The sequence below is a fragment of the Hyaena hyaena genome, unplaced genomic scaffold (assembly GCF_003009895.1).
Source record: "Hyaena hyaena isolate Hyena2069 unplaced genomic scaffold, ASM300989v1 scaffold_3, whole genome shotgun sequence".
NCBI classification, from domain to species: domain Eukaryota; kingdom Metazoa; phylum Chordata; class Mammalia; order Carnivora; family Hyaenidae; genus Hyaena; species Hyaena hyaena.
This window is the reverse complement of record NW_024080635.1, coordinates 1909120-1929225: the sequence shown is the minus strand read 5'-3', so window position 1 is coordinate 1929225 and position 20106 is coordinate 1909120. Positions and strand designations below refer to the sequence as shown.

Here is a 20106-nt window from a genome sequence, read left to right as displayed (position 1 = left end):
CCAGGCTCTGAGCTGGCAGTCAGCACAGAGCCTGACGCGGGGCTCGAACCCATGAACCGCGAGATCATGACCTAAGCGAAAGTCGGACGCCTAACCGACTAAGCCACCCAGGCGCCCCCGCTCGACCCTTTTATTTCTTCCTTTCCCTCCCTCTTGACTTGGTCTCTGAGAAGGTGCGTGCGTGTGCGCACACGTGCCTGTGTGCATGTGTGTGCATGCGTGCGTGTGTGGGGCTGGGGTGGGGGGGGTGGTTGTGTAACCTGGCCAGGGCCCAGTCACTATCTAACAGAGCTGTCTGTCCGGGGCTCTATTTCCCCAACAGCCAAACGGTGTGTCATCGCAGCTCACCTGCCTATCTCCCCCAGGCTCGATGAGGTCACCAGAAATTCAACCCGCTTGCTCTGGACTGCCCTCGCCGCTCCCTTCCCCCTTCCCTCCCCTCTTCCCAACTTTCAGTTTCTTTTCAGATTCCTGGGTCCCATCGGGGAAGAGGTGGGGAAGAGGCAGCCAAACCAGTGGAATGCGGATTGCTTACAACTTTCCAATCAAAATCCCCCACTCAGGGGAAGTCCCTTTCAAAGGGAAACTGAAAGCCTGTCCTAGTCCAGTCCCCAGGGCCACCCCTTCCTCTCCGCACAGCTCAGACCCCTGGCTTCTCCCATCCAGCTTCTTCCTCCAGATGAGCTGGACCCACCCTGCACCCTGCAGCTTTGTGACCCCAGGCAGGTCCCTCCCCTTCCCAGGGCTCCCAGGGCACCCTCTGTGAAATGAGGAGCCTGGGGGCCACTTCAGGCTGTGGCAAGGGCTCAGCGAGGTATTTTCGTGTTGAGGCAGTTGTAGGGATGAAGCATCATGTCCTGGCTGTGGGGCCGCAGGCCCTCTCTGAGCCTCAGTGTCCTCATCTGTAAAGTGGGGATGGTGATAGCCATGTCGTGGGGATACTGTGAGGCAAATGAGCTACTGCCATTTAAAACCAAGCAGCTGGGGCGCAGAGCAGAGGGGGAGCGCCCAGCAATATTTGTAGGTGCAATTGAGTGAAATGCTGGTTGAGGGCGTGGCACAAACTTGGCATTCACCAGTGTGCCCGTTCCCCGGGCCTGGGGAGAGGAGGCAGGAGTCCAAGGGCTCCCTGAGATGACCTGGCATCCCCTCCACCAACTTTCTTCTGGGACAGGTGGCAGAGGGCTGTTCTAAGGATGCTGACTTATTCAGAGGGAAACTTATTTGGCTCAATCAATTCCTTACACGGCAAAGGAGTCTCCCCAGAACCCAGAGGATCCTCTCTCTCTCCTCTTGTACCTCTGAAATGTCCCATTGGGACTTCTTCTTAGTGACTTTTCCCAGAAAGACATGCTAGGAAGCCCCCCACTCCAATACACACTTCATCTGTCTGTCCCCTCCTAGCCCCTTCTCAAATTCTCTATCCTTCCTGTCTGCACGGGGGGTGGGGTGGGGGTGGCAATAGCCTGGTGAGCCTCCCCAAGTGCCCCAGGTCATGCCTCAGAGAGTTCAAGCTCCCGGCCTCATTTGTCCCCCCTGCCTTTTTCTCTGGCTCACTGAACTTCAACTCTACTGGCTTTTCAGCTCCTCAGAGTATGGAGCTTCTCGCCCCTCAGGGCCTTTGAACATGCTGTTCCCTCTACCTAGAATGCCTCTTTCCACTTGTCTACTTCCTGAATTTTTACTCCTCTCTTAAAACCCAGGTCAAAATCACTCCTTCCAGGTTCCGCGGGAGGGAGAGAGGGCTCTCCCAACCACACACTCCATACCTATCCGATTCTTGCCCAAACCAGAAACCTGACCCCCCACCTCAGCTCATCATCCGCTCTCCTCCACCTCCACCTCCACAACTGTGGTCCTTCTCACCTGCGCCCGGGCCTACAGCGTTTCATCAGCTCCTCATTTGTGTCTCTGCCCCAAGTCCAGCCTCTCCAGCTGTTCTCTTCTGTCTCGGGGTTCCTTTCCAATAGAGGGTGCTCAATAAATATTTATTGGCTGATGGAGTTAATGTGTGAAGGAAGGCACGAAGGAGTCAAAGAAATGTCAAATCTAGTCTGTCCCCTTGGCTTTAACTGTGGCTTCCTATTGCCCTCGGGGTGTCTGCACGTTATACGTAAGGCCTTCGAGATCTGATGCCCAGAGCGCACTCCAGACTTTCCTCCAAGCCATGACCCTGCTCTCCTCCCTGCCTTTACGCAGGCAGTCCCTCTGCCTGGATGGCCCTCCCTGCCATGCAGCAGGGAAACACTGGGCCGTTGCAGTCACCCAGGCAAGAGCCAGTGGGGGGGCCTGGACAGTTTCAGTCAAGTGTCAGTCAATGCCAGCATTTCCGGAACTGGGCCCGTTCTCAGTGCTGGGGCTTCCGAGTGCAGCTTTGGAGTTCATGTTTGAGAAGCCCGTTACAGTCCCCCTGGAAACATCAGGCTAGCAGTTAATGGGTCCAGGAGCCTGCACTTAAGAGTTTGGGGGTGTCCCAAGTTTGAAAATTCACTGGAGAGAGGGAGTGGCTCAAGAAGACAGTTCCAGGGACTCGCCAGTATTTAGGCTCTGGGAGGGGAGCCGGCAGAGGCATTCAGCTGATGCTCAGTGAGAAAGGAAGAGGCCCAGGAGCAGGGGTGTCCTGAAGGCTGAGCGAAGCAATGGTTCCCAAAGCAGTGAGGGCCTCACCATGTCAAATGCTGCTAAAGGGTGGAGGCAGATAGAGAGAGAGAGGTCTGGGTGGAGTTCAGGGGGCAGAAGGCGCGGGACTTGGGAAGGACTAAGAATTGAGAGAGTGAGCGCGTGAGGAGGAAGGACTGAGCGTGGCCCTGAGGTTCCAGCTTGGACGACTGAGGGGAAGGAGGTGCCAAACGGCCCACGGAAGCCTAGAGGAGGACCCGTGGGTACACATGGGAACAGAGAGGTCAGTTTGGGACAGGTTGAGGTGAGGCGACTTTGGGATGTCATTAGGATCCATGGGTGTAGAGAGAAATCTGTGCTGTGTGTGTGTGTGAGAGAGAGAGAGAGGGAGGGAGAGAGTCTATATGCTGATGCCTGGAGTCTCTGTCTCTAGCCTAGATCTCTCCAGAACTCCAGCTACCCTTGGCGATCATCCTGATGACCCACAAGGACATACAAAACAGGAAAATGAGCCCTGGTAGTGTAGAGGGGACAGAGTTGTTGGTGAGAAAAGCAGGGAGAGACTGATCCTGATGAAAGCGATGGTGTCTGAAACTAGGGGAGGCCAGGGAGCAGAGGAGGAGAAGATAACATCCAGAGACATTCAGGGAGCAGGGAGCACCAGAGATAGGGACTGGGTCCCATGTGGAGGGAGAGGGGCTGGAGGAGGAAGAGAGAATGTTCTAGAAGGCTGCTCCTTTGGGGAGCTAGCGTGGGTCTGTCTGTACTTACCTGTTTATGTGACTGAGGCCCCTGCCCAGGGCATGGGATGGGCCATAGGTAGGTCTCATAAGGTGGGGAAGGGGGCTGCTGTAGACCACTGAGTGCATGAGTTAGGAGAGCAGCCCAAAGACTCCCTCCTCCAGCCATCAGCACCCTCTGAGGCGGGGGCAGGATCCACTCTCAGCCTCAGTCACAAGTGGGAGCCAGGAGAGTGTGTGATGGGGGAGCACAGGGACAGGTGCCCTGAGGCCTCGGACCTAGTTGAGGGCCAGAGAGACTACTCATTCACCAGCATGGACCCTGAGGCTCCAGAGGGGGGACCTCTGGACCCGGAGATGCCTTGAGGGGACCATGTCCCTCCCTTGCTTTAAACCTGTCCTTGTTCCCAACCTCCTCCTGGAGAATGTCCAACCCCTTATTTTGGCATTCAAGGTCTTTGAAGCTCCAGGCCCAGTTAGCCTCATTTCAGGCAGAGCCCACCGGTGGCCAGTCTCACAGTTCCGTCAGCGGGATGACCATTTCAGCCCGTAAGTGACCGAAACTTCCTCTGTGCTGCCCGCGTTGCCTGGAGCGCAGTTCCCTGTGTGTGCCTGCCCAGTGGCTGCCTGCCTATTAGGCTTTCGCTCAAGGAAGCCATGCTGGAGTCTGTCCTGACCCATTGGAGGACTCCCTGGGCCCCGGACAAACTAATGTCACCCTCTTGCAGCATTGAGACAGTAGGATCCAGGTCTGGGGTTCGTCTAGTCTGTGCCGTAGAGGAGGCTCGGGGGGACCTGGGGGCAGTGGAAGGGTCAGGAGTGACAGCAGATGCCCTCCCAGCCTGCTGGGTTCAGTCTAATTCAGTGTGTGTGAGTGGGGAGGATTGAAATGATTGCTCCCAAGGTAGAGAGAGCCAGAGAGAGGTGAAAACTGCTTTATTTGGGCAGTAGGGGCAGAAACACAGAGACCCCAGGGGAGAGGGCAAAAGTAGAGAATCTTCACCCCCAGAGAGGGACACAAGATTGTGCAGTGTTCCCAGGACATCTTCCTGCTCATCTTGGCTCGGCACCAGTCAGCCTCGGGACCATCCTGTGATGAACCTGAAGCCGGTCCCTGCGGATCCCTGGAAAACAGACATCCGTGACAGTCCTCTGGAGCCTGGGGACGCAGGGTGTGTAGCTGGGCATGCCACACTGCCTGGGGTCACAGGCAGCTCTGCCGCCTACACTCTGGGTGGCCTTGAGCAAGTCACGTGCCGGCTCAGAGCCTCAGTCTCCTCCTCGGAGAATGATGGAAACAGCGATGGTACCCACCTTGTAGGTTTGTGAGAAGTCTTAAAAAAGAAAACTCATGCGAAGTTTTAGCATAGTACCTGGCGGAGAGTCAATTATTACTATTTTGACAAGAGAGCTGGGTTCTGGTCCCAGTTCTGCCCCTTTTCCTCTCTGGGCCTGCTTGAGTTTCTGTCTGTAAAATGGGGGGTTGCAGGGCTCAATGAGAAAATGGATGTGGCAGAGGCTTCTGAGATGAGTGATTACTTGGCCCGTCTGGGGTTCGCCTCCCTGGGGCTGCAGGGGGGTATTATTCCCACTCTGTCAGGTCTTTCCTGGGGTCTCTGTCCAGGCAGGACTCCTCTGCCTGCAAGGCAGAATGAGAGGAAGGTCCGGGGCCACCTTGGCAGGATTGTGGTTAGATAGCATGAAGGACTTCCTGCCGGGCTACAGGATGCTACTCTGGAAGGAGCCTGAGGCTGTGGGACTGAGGCGGCCGCGGGGAGGGCCTGCTTCCAGGGGAATGTCCAGGCCGGGCTAGTTAGGTCAGAGGAGGCCAGGGGGTGAATCAGCTCAGCAGTGACCTCACTTCCAGAGACCCTGGAGGGCTGCTGTTTAAACCTGCCTTTCGATTCCCAAGATCACAGAGACAACAAAGAGAAACAGAGACACAGCAAACAGGGAGACTCCAGGGCTGACAGCCAGAGACAAGGGGCCACCCACTGAGCGTATGCTGTTCCCTCTGCTCAGAACACTCTTCCCAGAGTCAGGAGTGGCTGATCCCTCATCCTTCACACCTTGACTGAGAGTTATCTCTTCAGACAGGACCTCCTAACCAACGCATGCATTCATTCATTATTTACTGAGCCTCCTCCCCCAAACAAACAAACAAACAAACAAACAAACATTTACTGAGCCTCAATTATGAGTCAGGCACTGTTCTAGATAAGACAAAGTCCCTGCTCATTCCATATACAGCAGCTGGCCCACCTTGTTCTTCTCGAGCACAGAGCACACTATTTATCTCTGACTTCATTTTATTGTATGTCTCTCTAACCAGAATGTAAGCCCCATGAGGGCAGGGACTTCAATAGTTTGTTTTGCCAATGTGAACCCGATGACTTGGAATATAAGCCTGGTACAAACTAAAATAGGCCCTTGATAAGTATTTGTCGGCTAAAGTGAACGGACATCGAGATCAGAGATGGATACCAGAGAAACAGAACCATGGTCAGCTCAGGGGCGGATGCAGATACTCTGAGATGCGCATAGGATGGCTGCCAGGACCCTGCCTTCAAGGCCACCAGAGCTTTCCTTTCTCTTAGGTTGCTAGGCAGGAGGCTTGTTTGGAATGCTATTTTACCTTTATTATTATTGTTGTTGTTTTAAAGTAATCTCTATGCCTAATGTGGGGCTCCAATTCAGGAGCTTGAGATCAAGAGTTGCATACTCTGCTGACTGAGCCAGCCAGGTGTCCCTCTGTGTATTTTACTTTTTTTTTAAGTTTATTTATTTTGAGGGGTGCCTGGGTGGCTCAGTCAGTTAAGTGCCCGACTCCGGCTCAGGTTGTGAACTCGTGGTTCATGAGTTCGGGCCCCACGTCGGGCTAGCTGCTGTCAGCACAGAGCCTGCTTTGGATCCTCTGTGCCCCCCTATCCCTCTGTCCCTCCCTTGCTCATGCTCCCTCTCTCTCAAAAACAAATAAACGTTAAAAAATAATAAAGTTTATTTATTTTAAGAGAGAGAGAGAGCGAGAGCAAGTGACCAGGTGAGGGGCAGAGAGCGAGACGGAGAGAGAATCTCCAACTGGCTCCGCGCTGTCAGTGCAGAGACGGACACAGGGTTCGATCTCACTACACATGAGATCATGACCTGGGCAGAAATCAAGAGACCCACTCACAACCGACTGAGCCACCCAGGCATCCCTGCCTAATTTTACATTTTGAGGTGCCTTTTGATGAACAGAAATTTTAATAGTCAAATCCATCAATCTTCTAGATTCTGTATTTTTTTTTTTTAAAGTAACCTCCGCACCCAATGTGGGGCTTGAACTCACAACCCAGAGATGAAGAGTCACTCGATCTGAGGGAGCCTGCCAGGAACCCCAGATCTGTCAGTCTTTTAAAACCTGTTTGTGGTAGAGAAGGGAAGGGATGGGTAACCACGCAGCGTCCCACAGCCGCCCTAGGGGCCCTTCGCACTGTGGCTCAACCCCTCCAGGTCCTGGAGCCTGGGGGGCAGTGGCTGCGGAGGACCCACTGGGTGCTCACACCTTGCCCTTCCCCCACCTCACCGCTAGGCCCCGCCCCCCGTAGGCAGCGCCCTCTTTTGGCCACGCCCCTCACCGGCTCTCACGGGCGCAGGGGAACTAGATGTCTTTTCCTCTTGCCCAGAAATTGATAGTTAATATTCTGCCATCGGTGCTTCCATCTGGAGGGAGGGAAAATTGGACAGACCGGATGGGGGCAAGGCTCCGCCTCCCTCCAGGTCTACACCCATTCCGCATAGCCCCGCCTTTCCCTCCGCTCTCGGCAGCCTCAGGCCCCGCCCTTCCTACCAAGTTCCGCCCCCTCCTCCCGCTCCCAGGCACCGTCAGGCCCAGCTATCCAACCCCTGACGGGCCCTGGGCTCTGGGGATCCGCTCCTTCGCTGAGGCCCCACCTCCCACCGCCCCGCCCCGCCCCACCCTCCAGTGCCTCGGCCCCGCCCCGCGCGCTCACGTGAGGCGCGGGCGCGCGCCGTAGCAGCTGGGCCAGCGCGCCGAGGGGACGTCGGCCAGGCCGGTGGCCCCCGGCAGCAGCAGCAGGTTGCGCGCGGGCCAGCGCCAGGCGGCGCCCGGCGGGCGGCGGCGCTGCGGGCTCAGCCAGTAGTCGCCCAGGCTGCGGCGGGAGGCAGGCGCCGGCAAGGCCGGGCCCCGGCAGCCCCAGAAACACAACTCCTGGTCCAGGCGGTGCGGGGGCGTGGCCCGGGGCCGTCTGCGGGGGAGACGCGGCAGCAGTCACCCCAGAGCACGACGGGCGGGGAGAAGGGGGCCGCCTCGGACCACACGCGGCGGGGAGTGGGTCAGCGTCACTCGTGGTCGAGGGACACTTTAGAGGGACGGAGAGGGACATTAAGAGGGGTTGCATCGAGGTACTCAGGCCTGGACACCTCCTCCCCCGACTGCGGGACCAGGCCCCTTTATCTCGCCAGCGCCCTCCCCGGGGCCCCCCTCACCGGGACAGAAGAAAATTCACTACGAAGTGGGCAGTCTCGGTGAAGAGCATGGCGTCCAGCCTGCCTGGCCCTGCTTCGGCCTCTTAAATACCTGCCGGGGGTGGAGGGGGAGGCCTGAAAGCCCATAGTCCCCCCGGGACGGCTGTTTTTAGCAGGAGGCGTCAGCTGGCAGAGCGGGGTGGGGGCAGCACCAGCCCCTCGGGCGGGCGGGGTCTAGAGTATGGTCTGACTTCACCAGCTGCTTTGGTGGGAGGGGGCCAGGCACCAGATTCCCAAAATCTCCTGAGACACTTCCCCGCCCAGCCCGCGGCACCAAGGACAGAAGGGGCAGAGGCAGCAAGAGGGGGCCGGTGGCAGTAAGGTCAGCTGCCAGTTAGATAGACCATCCCCATCACAGGGGCCTCCAGCCTCTGCCTGCAGACAGACCGCTGATGGCACGCTTAGGAGGAACTCTCACCTCAAAGGTGGCCCTGTTCCCCGGCTTCAGAGTCCTCTACCTCTGCCTCCCATGGCCCTTATGAGAACCTTTTCCCTTGCTCCGGGGCACTTTAAATGTCAGAGGCAGAGGGCTCCTCAGCCAGCACTAGTTCAGAGTTCTCATCTGGAGACGTTCTATGAATGAACTTCTGGGGATCCAGGACCCCCTAGACTGTCCCAAAGTTCCAAATACACATATATTTCTGGGAAGAATTTAGAAAGGATCTGCGACAGCATCTCCCTGCCGCCCTCCCACCATTGCAAAAGTTAAAAGCCCTTGGTCTGGTCTAACACGCTCTTTGGCGAGGGGAAACTGAGGTTCCGAGAGTGGCAGTAAAAAAGCCAAAAGAAAAACCCAGACCTCATACCACTCTGCCGGCCCCTGCAAAGGGTGAGACAACTCCTCTGTGCCCTTGTTCTGATCAGAGCATGGGGTTCAGGGCTCAGAGCCCAGGCTGGGCCCTGCTCCCCGACCCCCTGGGGATCCTGAGGAACGTGCTGGCCCAGCTCCCTTTCCCACACTGCCAGTTTGGGCTATTTCCCCCCAGTGACTCACGCTGGCTGCTGGGGAGAGTGGGCAGCTGTTTGGAGCCCCCGGGGCCCAGTACAGGCCCTGACTTGTCCCCCAATTGTGCAGCCATATTTGGGGATTTTTCCTTCCTTGGGGACTCTCCCCCCACCCCATCCCTTCCTCTTTTCCCTATCTCCAACCTCTCCCTCCCTGATGGCTCCTTCCCAGCAGCAAACAAACAGGCTCTAGTCTCTCCTATCTTTGAAAAAGAAGAAAGCCTTCCTTCAACCCCATGTCCTTCTCCAGCTCCCCTTCACAGCCAACATTCTTGAGAGAGTTGTGTACACACGCTGTTTCCACTTCCTCACTCAGCCCCTGCAATCTGGCTACCACCCCCACCATTCCACGGGAGCAGCTCGTCAAGGTCGCCACTGACCTCCTTGTTGCTAAATCCAAGGGATGCTCTCGAGTCTTTATCTGACTTGACCTTGTAGCAGTGGCTGACTTGGATACAAATGCTCCCTCCTACTTGAAATAGTTTTGTGTCCTTGTTTTTCTGGACACTGTGCACTCTTGATTTTCTTGTCATCTTACCGGTTGCTGCCACATGGCAAATTTCTCATCCTTTGCTCACTGCCTAATCATGTCCCGAGTCTCATTGGTTCCCATGCCTTGCGTGTCCACCTGTGTCAGAGACTCACTTCTCTCTTTCAGCTCTGAGCTGTCTTCCCTGCCCCACACCTGTCTCCTGGACATCCCTTCCCCCCACCCAGGTGCCCCACCTCACAGGAAATATGCCCCATGCCTGCCCTCCCTCCTATGTTCCCTAGCTTGTTCATTTTCATTTTTTAAAATGTTTATTTATTTTTGAGAGAGAGACACACACATAGTGCGAGTGGAGGAGGGGCAGACAGAGAGGAAGACACAGAATCCAAAGCAGGCTCCAGGCTCTGGGCTGTCAGCACAGAGCCAGACGCAGGGCTCGAACCCACAAATCGGAAGCTCAACCGACTGAGCCACCCAGGCGTCCCTAGCTTGGAAATTTTCTTGGTTGCCAGTATGAAAAATCTGGGTTTTGTTCTAGGCTCTTCTCTCTCTTTCATATTTAACCAGCTATGAAATCCTGTCTTCTCCAGGACATTTTATTTTATTTTAAAGTTTATTTATTTTGAGAAAGAGGGAGAATTCCAAGCAGGCTGTCAATGCAGAGCCTGACGGGCTTGGGCTCACAAACTGTGAGATCATGACCTGAGCTGAAATCAAGAGTCAGATGCCTAACCGACTGAGCAGCCCAGGTGCCCTCACATTTTAAAAATCCCATTGCTTCTGGGGCGCCTGGGTGGCTTAGTCTTTTAAGTGTCCAACTTTCGCTTAGGTCATGATCTCGCGGTTCGTGGGTTCGAGCCCCGCGTCGGGCTCTGTGCTGACTGCCAGCTCAGAGCCTGGAGCCTATTTCGGAGTCTGTATCTCCCTCTCTCTCTGACCCTCCCCTGCTCACGCTGTCTCTCTCTCTCTCTCTCCTAGAAATAAATAAAAATATTTTTTAAAAAATCCCATTGCTTCTATTTCCATTGCTAACGAATGCCTGGTGCAGCCCCATTGCCTTCCACCGGGGAGTTCGGGGAGTTCGCAGCAGCCTCCTGAGTTGTCTCTCCTGCTGCTGCTTTCTATCCCTTTATGTGGTCTGTTCCCCACAAGCAGCCAGCGTTATATTTCCAAAACATGAGTATGTCCCTCTGGACAGTGTCTTCAGCACCAGGTTCACCCTTGGCACATACCAATCACAGTGCCAGGGACATTTCCCACCTCCATGCCCTTGCCTGGGTAACTGCTGCTCGTCTGAGATCCACTGGGGGAACCATTCTGGGCCTCCTAGCTGGCTCTGTTCCTTCTCCTCACAGCACTGGGGCCTCTCCCCTGTGGACTTATCAAGCATTCACCAGCTAGTCTAATCGGCAGACATTCTACAAACTCCTGAGCCCGGCCATTCTAGGCCCCTGGGATGTCAGGATGAACGCGACACAGCCCCTGCCCTCGGTGAGTCCGCAGTGTAATGGGGGAAGACAGGCAGACATTCATCAGGGATCAAGGAACAGATAAGCAGGTGCTATGAGAGAGGAAGGACAGGTGGTCAGAGGAGGCTTCCTTGAGAAGTGACAATTGGTGGACGTCTGAATGGTAAGTGGGATTGGGAGGGAAGCTATTCCAGGCAGAAGGAACAGCGCGCTGAAGGGTGGGCAGAGCTTTGTGTGAATTGCTGAGGCGTGTCTAGTGCCCCTGGGTAAGTGACGTAGAGAAGCCATTGATGAGAGTTAATTAGGAGAATAGCATGGCTGGGTTTGCAGTCTTTATAAATAATTCTGGACTGGACGCATCAAGCCAGGAAGGTAAGCAGGGAGTCCAGTTAGGAGGCTGCTTGGGCTGTGATGGGGGCCTGATTCAGGGTGGTGGCGGGGAGCTGGAGCATAATGGCTCTGGTTGCCTGGACAGAAGGTGGGGGCAGAGACAGGGAAGGAGAATGCTTTTGGTGTCCACACCCACCCTCGAGAGGCCAGTAGGAGCCGGGACACCCATATCCCAGTGGTGTCCAACCTACTGACCTACCTGGTGCCTGCTTGGTTGTGTCTTCCCATGTGCCTTCATCCATCCCTTTCCCTAGAAGACCAGATCGAGGCCCAAGAGGTAGAAGGCTGTTGAGAAGGCCTCGGAGGAGGCAGAGGGGAGGAGAAAGGGGAAGTTGGGTCAGAGCCCGGATGTGATGGGGTTTCAGGGAAAGTGGCATCTGGGGTTTCCTCAGAGTCTGGAAATTCCACTGCCTGTGCTCCACCTTGAGTCCCCCCCAGTTCTGAGATGCTCAGAATCAGGGGCCCAGTCCTTGGAAATCTTCTCTAGGCTCTGTAGGGGCTGTGGTTCTATATCTGAAGTGCCACATCCATTAATGGGTTCCCGAGACTCAACAGGCCCTAATGTCAGTGTGCACCTCCCACGAGCTGGCCGAATGCCCATTACCTGCATGATCCCATGCAATCCTCACAGCAACCCTTGGAGGCACATAGCTTATTCATCGCCGTTGTACAATGAGACTTCCAGAGCTTAAGGAACTTGCTCAAATTCCCACAGCTAAGACGAGGCAGAATGATTTGAACCAAAGTTTGACTGACATCAGAGACTGCTTTTAACTCTGTGCTATATTAAGCCTGTCGACCCCCTGGTTGATTGGCTCAGTCAGGGGAGGAGGCTTTGTGGGGTATTTGCTTGTGGTTGGGGTGGCTGTCCCCCCCCTCCATATCAAGCAACGGGAAATGGTAGTACTGACGTCAATTGTTGCCATGACGACACAGCAACCTTTTCCCTGCCATCTCCATGGTAACCTGGGGGTCCATCTGTATTTCGCCCCCTCCTTCTAAAAGGGGGTCCTTTAGGGAGGGGCTAGCTAATAGGGTGTCTGAGAGGCGAGTCAGGGGAAGCGGTGATTCGAGCATGCCCCTTTCCCCAGGTCCCTCCCTATTCCTTGGGCCCAGAGAATAAAGTTGGAATCTGGGGGTCCTGCTTTGGGGTCTAGGGACAGCTCTACCCTCGAGGGTGAGGGAGGCAGCTCTCCCTTTTCCACCTGGGGATTCCCCTGGAAATGCCCCCCGACCAAGTTCCTAAGTTCATGAGCAAAACTTCTGGGAAGTTGGCAGAGGGAAGGGAAGAGGGAGGGATTCCCCAATCCTCTCCGAGGCTGGACATCGCCCAGCCATTGGGGATGTGACTGGCTTGGCTCTCTGCTGCCCCTTGAAGCCAGAGGTAGGAGCAGCTATAGCAGGGGCAGTAGCCTCTCTTGCTCAAGTGCTAGCTGTGCCAGAGATTCCTGCCCTGTGTATGTGCATGAAACCTTCCAGCAGGTGTCATTAGCCCCATTTTACAGATTTGGAAATGGAGACTCAGAGAGGCTAAGTACCTCGCCTAAGTTTGCACAGCTAGTAAATGGCAGAGTCAAGACTCAAATCTAAGACTAGAATTTAGGCCAGTGGCTTTTCTGGGGGTTGCTTGGGGGCGAGGGCGAGGCGGTGGCAGTGAGGAAGAATCAGAGACCAGGATGGAAAAGGAGAAGGGAAATAGGAGTGTGAAGTGGCTCAGGTTGGGACCTGTCGTGCTTCCTTGTCAGCTACAGAAAAAAAGCTCAAATTCAAGGCCTCCTTGATCCAGCTTGTCTTCTGTTAACTCATCCCTGGATCGCCTGAATTCTGAGCTCTGCAAGGGGCAGGAACCTGTCAGAATCAAACCTGCATTCTCAGCACCTGGTATAGCCCAGATAGGTAGGTGTTGGTAGAAGGTGACTGAACTGACTTCCTCGCCCTCTGCTGTCCTGCCTCCAGGCCTTTGGCCACAATGTTCCCTCCACCTAGTGGAGCTAAGCAGCCCCACAGGCTGGCTCATCAGCAAGGCATGTGTTTGAAACCTTTGTATCACTCACTTTGGGGGGTGGCTGGCAGTAAATCTTTTTATTTTTTATTTATTTTTGAGAGAGACAGCATGAACAGGGGAGGGTCAGAGAGAGAGGGAGACACAGAATCTGAAACAGGCTCCAGGCTCTGAGCTAGCCGTCAGCACAGAGCCCAACGTGGGGCTTGAACCCACAGACCGCGAGATCATGACCTGAGCCGAAGTCGGATGCTTAACCGACGGAGCCACCCAGGTGCCCCGCAGTAAATCTTTTTTAAAGGAACGGAGGATGAGAAGGCAGGAGAAAGGAAAAATGGGAAGGATTTAGCATTTGGGGGCTGGCAAAGTCCATAGGGATCAGCCGGCACCTTTTTTGTAAAATTACAGTTTATTTATGTATTTAAATAATCTCTACACTCAGTGTGGGGCTTGAACTCACAACCCTAACATCAAGAGTGACCGAGCCAGCCAGGCACCCCCAACTGCTTTTTTTTTTCTTTCTTTCTTAAGGCTGTGAAGTAGGGACTTGCCTGAGTGAGGCTTTCCACCTGCTAGGCTATGTGAGTTCCCAAAGGGCCAATACCTGTGTCTTTCAAGTTCACTCTGAATCCCCAGTGCCCTTCACAGGCCTGGCTGGTAGACTTGTATTGACTGAGTCAGGAACAGAGCCTGAACTAGAACCCCCCCAGTGGCCTGACTCCTGGTCACACTGTCCAAGGCTCCTCAATGCCATGGAACGGAGTGGTCACCCTGACTCCTGCCACTCCTTATCTCCTCTTTTCAGGCTTCTTTTCCTCCAGGTATACCCAATCTTCGCATAAGCTCTCTCTGCTCCTGGACTGTTTTTTTCTCCATCTCTGCCCATTATTTTCTGGTGATGCTGTTGATCACCTGGCCGTGCATCTACCTCCAGGGTAGGCTCACTGTTGGCCCAGGTCATCAGTTACAATCTCCCATTTCCCTGACAATGGTAACTGGCCAAAGGAATGTGCATGTGACTTAAGAAGGGCCAATCACTGCCTTTCCCAAGGTCAGGTAAACTGAGACTGGGAGAAAGCACTCTCCCTTCCAAGGGCAGATTTCAGATTGCCAAACCGCAGCAGCCCCGCTTCCTGCCCAGAGGAGATAATCAGGGATTAGAGAGGGACACAAGGGGCAATCCTAGTGGGCCCAGCAGACACCCTGCTTCCTACAGTTCTGCTTTAAGCTTAGGTATCTGGAAAGCTTATATCCTTCCTCGCCACTCGAAACAATCCATTCCTTTTTGGCATAAGCTGATTTTAGTTGCCTGCAAAGGAGAGACCTTATCAATACAGAGGCCAATAACTTTTTTTCTCTTTAAACTTACAGTGGCCTCCTAAGGAGGAGTGGTACTGTTTCTAGGGAAGAAGATCCTTTTTCTGCAGAGCAGCTGCATGGGTTGAGAGGCTAGGTAGGGCCTGCCTGGAGTTTGTTGGGGATGGAAACCCCTGGATCACTCCATTTAATAGAGAGTACTGAGGGCCCTGGGGCTCTCTAGGAACTAAGGGTGGAGGAAGAGAGGAATAAAGAGGAGGGAGAAGCCAGCACCGTGGCCGAAGCCAGGGATTCTTCTGGTAGGTGAAAGGGAAAGAAAGGCACGGAAGGGCTTTCAAGAACTACGGTGTTTGAAGGACCAGGCAGTGAATGGTCAAGTCTAAAGTCCTCACGTCGAAGTAGACCTTATTTTGGCAAACATTCTCTCCTCTTTTGTTTTCTTTTTCTAATGTATATCTTTAAAAAAAAAAAAAATTTTTTTTTTTCCATTTATTTTTGAGAGAGAGAGAGAGAGAGACAGAGCACGGGCGGGAGAGGGGCAGAACGAGAGGGAGACACAGAATCCAAAGCCAGCTCCAGGCTCTGAGCTGTCAGCACAGAGTCCTATGCGGGGCTCGAACCCACAAACTGTGAGATCATGACCTGAGCCAAAGTCGGCTGCTTAACCGACTGAGCCACCCAGGCACCTCTCTAATGTGTATCTTTTTTTAGGGGCACCTGGGTGGCTCAGTCAATTAAGCGTCTGACTTCGGCTCAGGTCATGATCTCATCAAGGTTTGTGTGTTTGAGGGGCGCCTGGGTGGCTTAGTCGGTTAAGCGTCCGACTTTCGCTTAGGTCATGATCTCGCGGTTCGTGGGTTCGAGCCCCGCATCGGGCTCTGTGCTGACTGCCAGCTCAGAGCCTGGGGCCTGTTTCAGTCTGTGACTCCCTCTCTCTCTGACCCTCCCCTGCTCACGCTGTCTCTCTCTCTCTCTTAGAAATAAATAAAACATTAAAAAAAAAAAATTAAAAAAAAAAAAAAAAGGTTTGTGTGTTTGAGCCCTGCATTGGGTTCTGTGCTGGTTGGTGCAGAGCCTGTTTGGGATTCTCTTCCTCTCCTTTGCTCCCCACCCCCCCTCCCCGGCTCCATCTGTGCTCTCTCTCTCTCTCTCTCAAAATAAGTAATTAAACTTCAAAAAATTATAATGTATTTAAAATTTTTTAAAGTTTTAATTTAAATTCCAATTAGTTAACCTCCTGTGTACTTAGTTTCAGGTGTGCAATATCTGACATCCTGTTCTCTTTTAATAAGTCTCCTACATTTGGGACTGCCTGGGAGAGAATACGTGTGGAGATCAAGAACGGTGGTCCTTGTGGGTGACTGTGGAATTCTGAAGTGCTCTAGGGAGGGCTGGGACGTCTACCCCATATGGATTAGGGGTGTTAGGTCACTTGTACTTTGATTTCAGGGGACAGGAGACTGAACCTGACCTTTGGGTTACGTATATTTTTTCCAATATTAAAATAACACAGGCTCATTAAAGCAAAGTTGGAAAGTGAAAAATACTTGTTTAGCTCAATGTTACACTCTAGGCAGCCGAAGGTCATGGACCACCCTCGCCACTCCCCCGGCCTTGGATGGATTTTAGAGTATTAAGTCAGAGGACACCGAGGAATGTGCTCGCCTATCCACCTATCATCCGGGGGAACCCGGGGAAAGTCTCTCAGGGCTCAGTTCCTTCACCTATAAAATAGAAATGAGAAATCAAAGTCTTTCAAAGGATTTCTTTCCCTATCTTTGTCTGGTCCCACCTCTCCTAGGAGAAATCAAAGCTCTAGATGGCCTGGGAGGCCACTAATCCCTCCAACAAAGCAAGAGGTGCCCAAGGTCAGAGAGCAGTGGGGAACAAAATCTAATTCCATCTTCGGAGAATTAAATAGGCTTGCTGTGGGCAGCCACCCTCTTTATTCTAAGTTGTCTGTCCAACCTCTCCAGTCCAGAGCTTCTCTGGACCCCCAGAAGGCAGCACAGCTATGCCAATTTCACTGGCAAACCAAGGAGAGGGCAGGGGGTAAGGTTGCCCTGGAAGGGGCCAGGACCAGTAAGAAATGGGGGGAAGGCTTGGCGTGGACTGGGAGGGCGGTCCTCTAGGGCTGGGTCCAAAGGAGGAGGCCCCCACAAGGAAGGTGCTGTTGGATGGGGCCGAGCAGTTTGCGGACGGATCGACGGGATAGACACACACGGCCAGCCCGGAGTGGAAAGAACAGTTTATGCTGTGCTTTATTAAAATGTGCATCATTCTTTTATTTTAAAATGTGCATCATTGTCTCGTGCTCGGCGCGCGCGACCTCAGCGTGGTGGCCTTTGCGGGCCTCGTCCCCCCGCCCGGCTCCCGCGGAGCCGCCGTACGCAGGCGCCTTCAGGTGGCGCGGGCCCGGGGGCTCCCGCCCATGGCCAGGTAGACGTCGATGGGCACGTGCAGCAGTGTCAGGCAGTGACAGCCCGGGCAGCGTCGAAGCGGCCTGGGGAGAGCGGGACCGGCCCGTGCTGTTGGGAACGCGCCCAGGGCGTGCACCCGGGCCCCTCCCCCGGGGTTCCGGCGAGGCGGCGGGTCCCCGACGCGGGTGGAGAGGGGTGCGGGGGTGGGGCACGGGGGGTGAGGACGTGGGGGGCGGGGGGTCTGGGGAGGGAAAGTGGACGCGGGCCGCCGGGGGAGCTTCGCGCGCGGCGGAGAGGGCGGGGGTTGCAGGGAGGGCGCGGGTCTCACCTGACCCGGTTGTGCTCCGTGGCTACCGGCTCCGGGCTGTCCTGGGACTCGGGGGCAGCGGCAAGGCCAGGGGAGTCTCCAGCCTCAATGGGGAATCTCCGACCCTGCGAGGGCTCCTGGGCACTCATGTCTAGGCCCCGGGGCGCTCTGCGCGGGGAGTGGCGGTCAGGCCGCTCCCCGGGCTACCGGGCGCCCCCTGCCCGCGCCCACCCCCTGGGCCGTTGCTCACCTGCCAGAGGCCGAGGCCGGTCCCAGGCTGGAAGCAGCTGCCCGACCCCTGGCCGCGGGAGGACGCTCCGGTCCAGGCGGAGCCGGGCGGGTGTCTGCGGCGCGCCGCGGCCCAGGCGTCGAGGGGGCGGGTTGCATTGTGACCCGGGCCGCGGCGCTCTGACCTCACAGAGCCCGTTCCTCCCTTCGGGAACCCTCCGCAGTCCCGGGCCGCCCGGCACTCAAGGCACTCAACGCGGCCACGAGCCAGGGCTGGAGGGCCCTTGCCATGGCGCCTTGGCACGGGGTCGGGCAGGTCCCCCGCAGCCCGATCGGGTGGCAGGAGGCGGCGGCAAGCAGCCGCGAGGCGGCGTCTAAGAAAAGGAGCCCATCGTCCCTGGAGTCGCGTAGACGCCCGGGAGCGCCCCCGGGCGGGCTGCGACTCCCCGCCTGGCGCGGGGGCGGGGGCGCGGCGGTGACTTAAACCAGGCTGGGTTTGGTAGTGGTGATGGTGAGGACAGGTAAGGGCACTGCCCATTTTGGCCCAGGGTCACACAGCATTTACATCACAATTGGGCCACAGTTTTAAAATGTCTGGTCCTCTCCCTCCCCACCACCCGTGGCTGCTGTGTCCAGACGGAGAATGTTCTAGCGCTGGGGGCGGCTGCGGATGAAGTCCTTGGGGGGAAAAGGAGCGGCCCAAGGGCGATGGTGGAGTAGAGCTGCCTCACAGAGGCAGCATGAGCTGAGAGGGTGACAGGAAGGAAGGAGGCGCTAGACAGCATGGAGGACTTTCTGCTCTCCAATGGGTACCAGCTGGGCAAGACCATTGGGGAAGGGACCTACTCAAAAGTCAAAGAAGCATTTTCCAAAAAACACCAAAGAAAAGTGGCAATTAAAATTATAGACAGGATGGGAGGGCCAGAAGGTGAGCTGGGGCCCCTCTGGAGGAAGGGTGGGCTGGTTGAGGTGGGTGGGCACTTCCACCAGTGGGAAGGGACATCCCCACCTCCCCTTTAGTCTGGAACCAAGGAATGCAAGAGTTTGGTTCTGCTGGAGGTCAGCGGGGTACAAAAGGAGGCTGGGAGTCCAGGACCGTCACATCCTCCAAAACCCAAAGTTAATGTGGCAGGAAGTGAAGGGTCAGAGCCAGAACCCCAGCCTGTGGCCCTCCCTGTTCCAGGAGGGGGACAGAGACGGGCAGAGGGACCACGGCCTGGGCTGGTGGAGGGCAGGAGCCGCTGCCAAGGCAGTTAGGAATGGGAAAAATGAAGACAGGGCCCATGGGAAGAGCCGTGGGGCAGGAGGCAGGGGCGTGAGGAGATGGCAAATCGGGCCTCCTAGCTGCGATCCAGTGGTTTTATCTAAAGATCCCCAAAGCACTTGGATATCCACGGTCTCACGGGCTGCTCACACCAGTCCTTGAGGATGGCAGGGAGTCATTCTTTGCAACGTCCAAGTAGCTCTAGACATTTAAGACTGTTCATGGGAACCAAGGCACGAGACCCAGACGTGGTGGGCAGAGAAACTGGAAGGCAGGGGATGGGAGTGAAGGGTTATGCCCTCCTGGACTTGAGACCCCACTTCTTTTCCCCTTGTTTCCTCAGAATTTATCCAGAGATTCCTGCCTCGGGAGCTCCAGATCGTCCGTACCCTGGACCACAAGAACATCATCCAGGTGTATGAGATGCTGGAGTCCTCTGACGGGAAAATCTACCTGGTGATGGAGCTGGCCGAAGGCGGGGATGTCTTTGACTGTGTGCTGAATGGGGGGCCGCTTCCCGAGAGCCGGGCCAAGGCCCTCTTCCGTCAGATGGTCGAAGCCATCCGCTACTGCCACGGCTGTGGCGTGGCCCACCGGGACCTAAAGTGTGAGAACGCCTTGTTGCAGGGCTTCAACCTGAAGCTGACGGACTTTGGCTTCGCCAAGGTGTTGCCCAAGTCACGCCGAGAGCTGAGCCAGACCTTCTGCGGCAGCACAGCCTACGCCGCTCCTGAGGTGCTGCAGGGTATTCCCCATGACAGCAAGAAGGGCGACGTCTGGAGCATGGGCGTGGTCCTGTACGTCATGCTCTGCGCCAGCCTACCTTTTGACGACACAGACATCCCCAAGATGCTGTGGCAGCAGCAGAAGGGGGTGTCCTTCCCCACGCATCTGGGCATCTCGGCCGAATGCCAGGACCTGCTCCAGCGGCTCCTGGAACCAGACATGATCCTCCGGCCTTCAATCGAAGAAGTTAGTTGGCATCCATGGCTAGCAAGCACTTGATAAAAGCAATGGCAAGTCCTCCCCAATAAAGCAGGGGGAGAAAGCAAACCCAAAAACCCGCTTCTAAAATGGTGATATATATTTTACACTTTAAGTTTACTTGTGTCCTAAAACGTGCCTACACCTTCTCCAGCTTTCTCTCTTTCCCTTTAAATGTCTTCGTAGAATCCGAGGGCCTTGTTCAGACTTCCCTTTTATCATGGCTAAGAAGGGATTTTCGCGCAGGCTGTTGTGACCAAAGTTCATTAAAAACAGGCCCCAGGTTCAGACGCGTGCAGGGGGGAGGAGAGGAGAAAAATGACCAAGGGCAGCTGGAACCGCTA

The 20106-nt window shown here is 55.4% G+C and overlaps 4 protein-coding genes across 7 annotated transcripts in view; 2 read left to right on the top strand and 2 right to left on the bottom strand.

The window, feature by feature from the left end:
• LOC120230861 (adenomatous polyposis coli protein 2-like) overlaps nucleotides 1-2428 on the top strand; it is a 3850-nt gene extending 1422 nt beyond the window's left edge. The window contains exon 3 of the mRNA XM_039230644.1: nucleotides 2373-2428. Within this exon, the coding sequence (XP_039086575.1) occupies nucleotides 2373-2428 (56 nt within the window). The remainder of the gene's footprint in view (nucleotides 1-2372) is intronic.
• A 1852-nt stretch (nucleotides 2429-4280) lies between these two features.
• LOC120232120 lies at nucleotides 4281-11917 on the bottom strand. Of its 4 annotated transcripts, none has more exons than XR_005528503.1 (5): nucleotides 11845-11917; nucleotides 11440-11490; nucleotides 7352-7606; nucleotides 6977-7061; nucleotides 4281-4483 (listed from the first exon to the last, which is right to left on the bottom strand). XR_005528503.1 is itself a non-coding variant. In XM_039232574.1 (5 exons), exons 2-4 carry the CDS (start codon nucleotides 7895-7897, stop codon nucleotides 6983-6985), a joined length of 384 nt encoding a protein of 127 aa, XP_039088505.1. In that variant the 5' UTR covers nucleotides 7898-7938; nucleotides 9272-9354; the 3' UTR covers nucleotides 4281-4483; nucleotides 6977-6982. The 4 variants fall into 4 exon arrangements, 3 of the variants coding, with proteins under 3 accessions (XP_039088505.1, XP_039088513.1, XP_039088523.1); XM_039232574.1 differs by lacking the exons at nucleotides 11440-11490; nucleotides 11845-11917 and adding exons at nucleotides 7848-7938; nucleotides 9272-9354; XM_039232582.1 differs by lacking the exons at nucleotides 11440-11490; nucleotides 11845-11917 and adding exons at nucleotides 7848-7938; nucleotides 8305-8360.
• Nucleotides 11918-16795: 4878 nt separating this feature from the next.
• FAM229A (family with sequence similarity 229 member A) lies at nucleotides 16796-18318 on the bottom strand. The gene is made up of 3 exons (XM_039231089.1): nucleotides 17537-18318; nucleotides 17308-17454; nucleotides 16796-17062 (listed from the first exon to the last, which is right to left on the bottom strand). Exons 1-3 carry the CDS (start codon nucleotides 17671-17673, stop codon nucleotides 16960-16962), a joined length of 387 nt encoding a protein of 128 aa, XP_039087020.1. The 5' UTR covers nucleotides 17674-18318; the 3' UTR covers nucleotides 16796-16959.
• On the top strand, nucleotides 18298-19839 carry TSSK3 (testis specific serine kinase 3). The gene is made up of 2 exons (XM_039231079.1): nucleotides 18298-18442; nucleotides 19122-19839. The coding sequence occupies exons 1-2, from the start codon at nucleotides 18298-18300 to the stop codon at nucleotides 19781-19783; spliced, it is 807 nt and encodes a 268-aa protein (XP_039087010.1). The 3' UTR covers nucleotides 19784-19839.
• The last annotated feature ends 267 nt before the right edge of the window (nucleotides 19840-20106 follow it).

What these genes read in the sequence shown, in the direction of transcription:
- FAM229A (XM_039231089.1), bottom strand. Translation starts at nt 17,673, where the DNA reads ATGCAACCCGCCCCCTCGACGCCTGGGCCGCGGCGCGCCGCAGACACC. An exon ending in CCGGCCTCGGCCTCTGGCAG is followed by an intron (nt 17,455 to 17,536) that starts GTGAGCAACGGC and finishes CTCCCCGCGCAG; the next exon opens with AGCGCCCCGGGGCCTAGACA. An exon ending in ACGGAGCACAACCGGGTCAG is followed by an intron (nt 17,063 to 17,307) that starts GTGAGACCCGCG and finishes CGCTCTCCCCAG; the next exon opens with GCCGCTTCGACGCTGCCCGG.
- TSSK3 (XM_039231079.1), top strand. Translation starts at nt 18,298, where the DNA reads ATGGAGGACTTTCTGCTCTCCAATGGGTACCAGCTGGGCAAGACCATT. An exon ending in CAGGATGGGAGGGCCAGAAG is followed by an intron (nt 18,443 to 19,121) that starts GTGAGCTGGGGC and finishes TTGTTTCCTCAG; the next exon opens with AATTTATCCAGAGATTCCTG.
- LOC120232120 (XM_039232574.1), bottom strand. Translation starts at nt 7,897, where the DNA reads ATGCTCTTCACCGAGACTGCCCACTTCGTAGTGAATTTTCTTCTGTCC. An exon ending in GTGAATTTTCTTCTGTCCCG is followed by an intron (nt 7,607 to 7,847) that starts GTGAGGGGGGCC and finishes TCTCCCCCGCAG; the next exon opens with ACGGCCCCGGGCCACGCCCC. An exon ending in GGCGCGCGCCCGCGCCTCAC is followed by an intron (nt 7,062 to 7,351) that starts GTGAGCGCGCGG and finishes CCCTCCCTCCAG; the next exon opens with ATGGAAGCACCGATGGCAGA.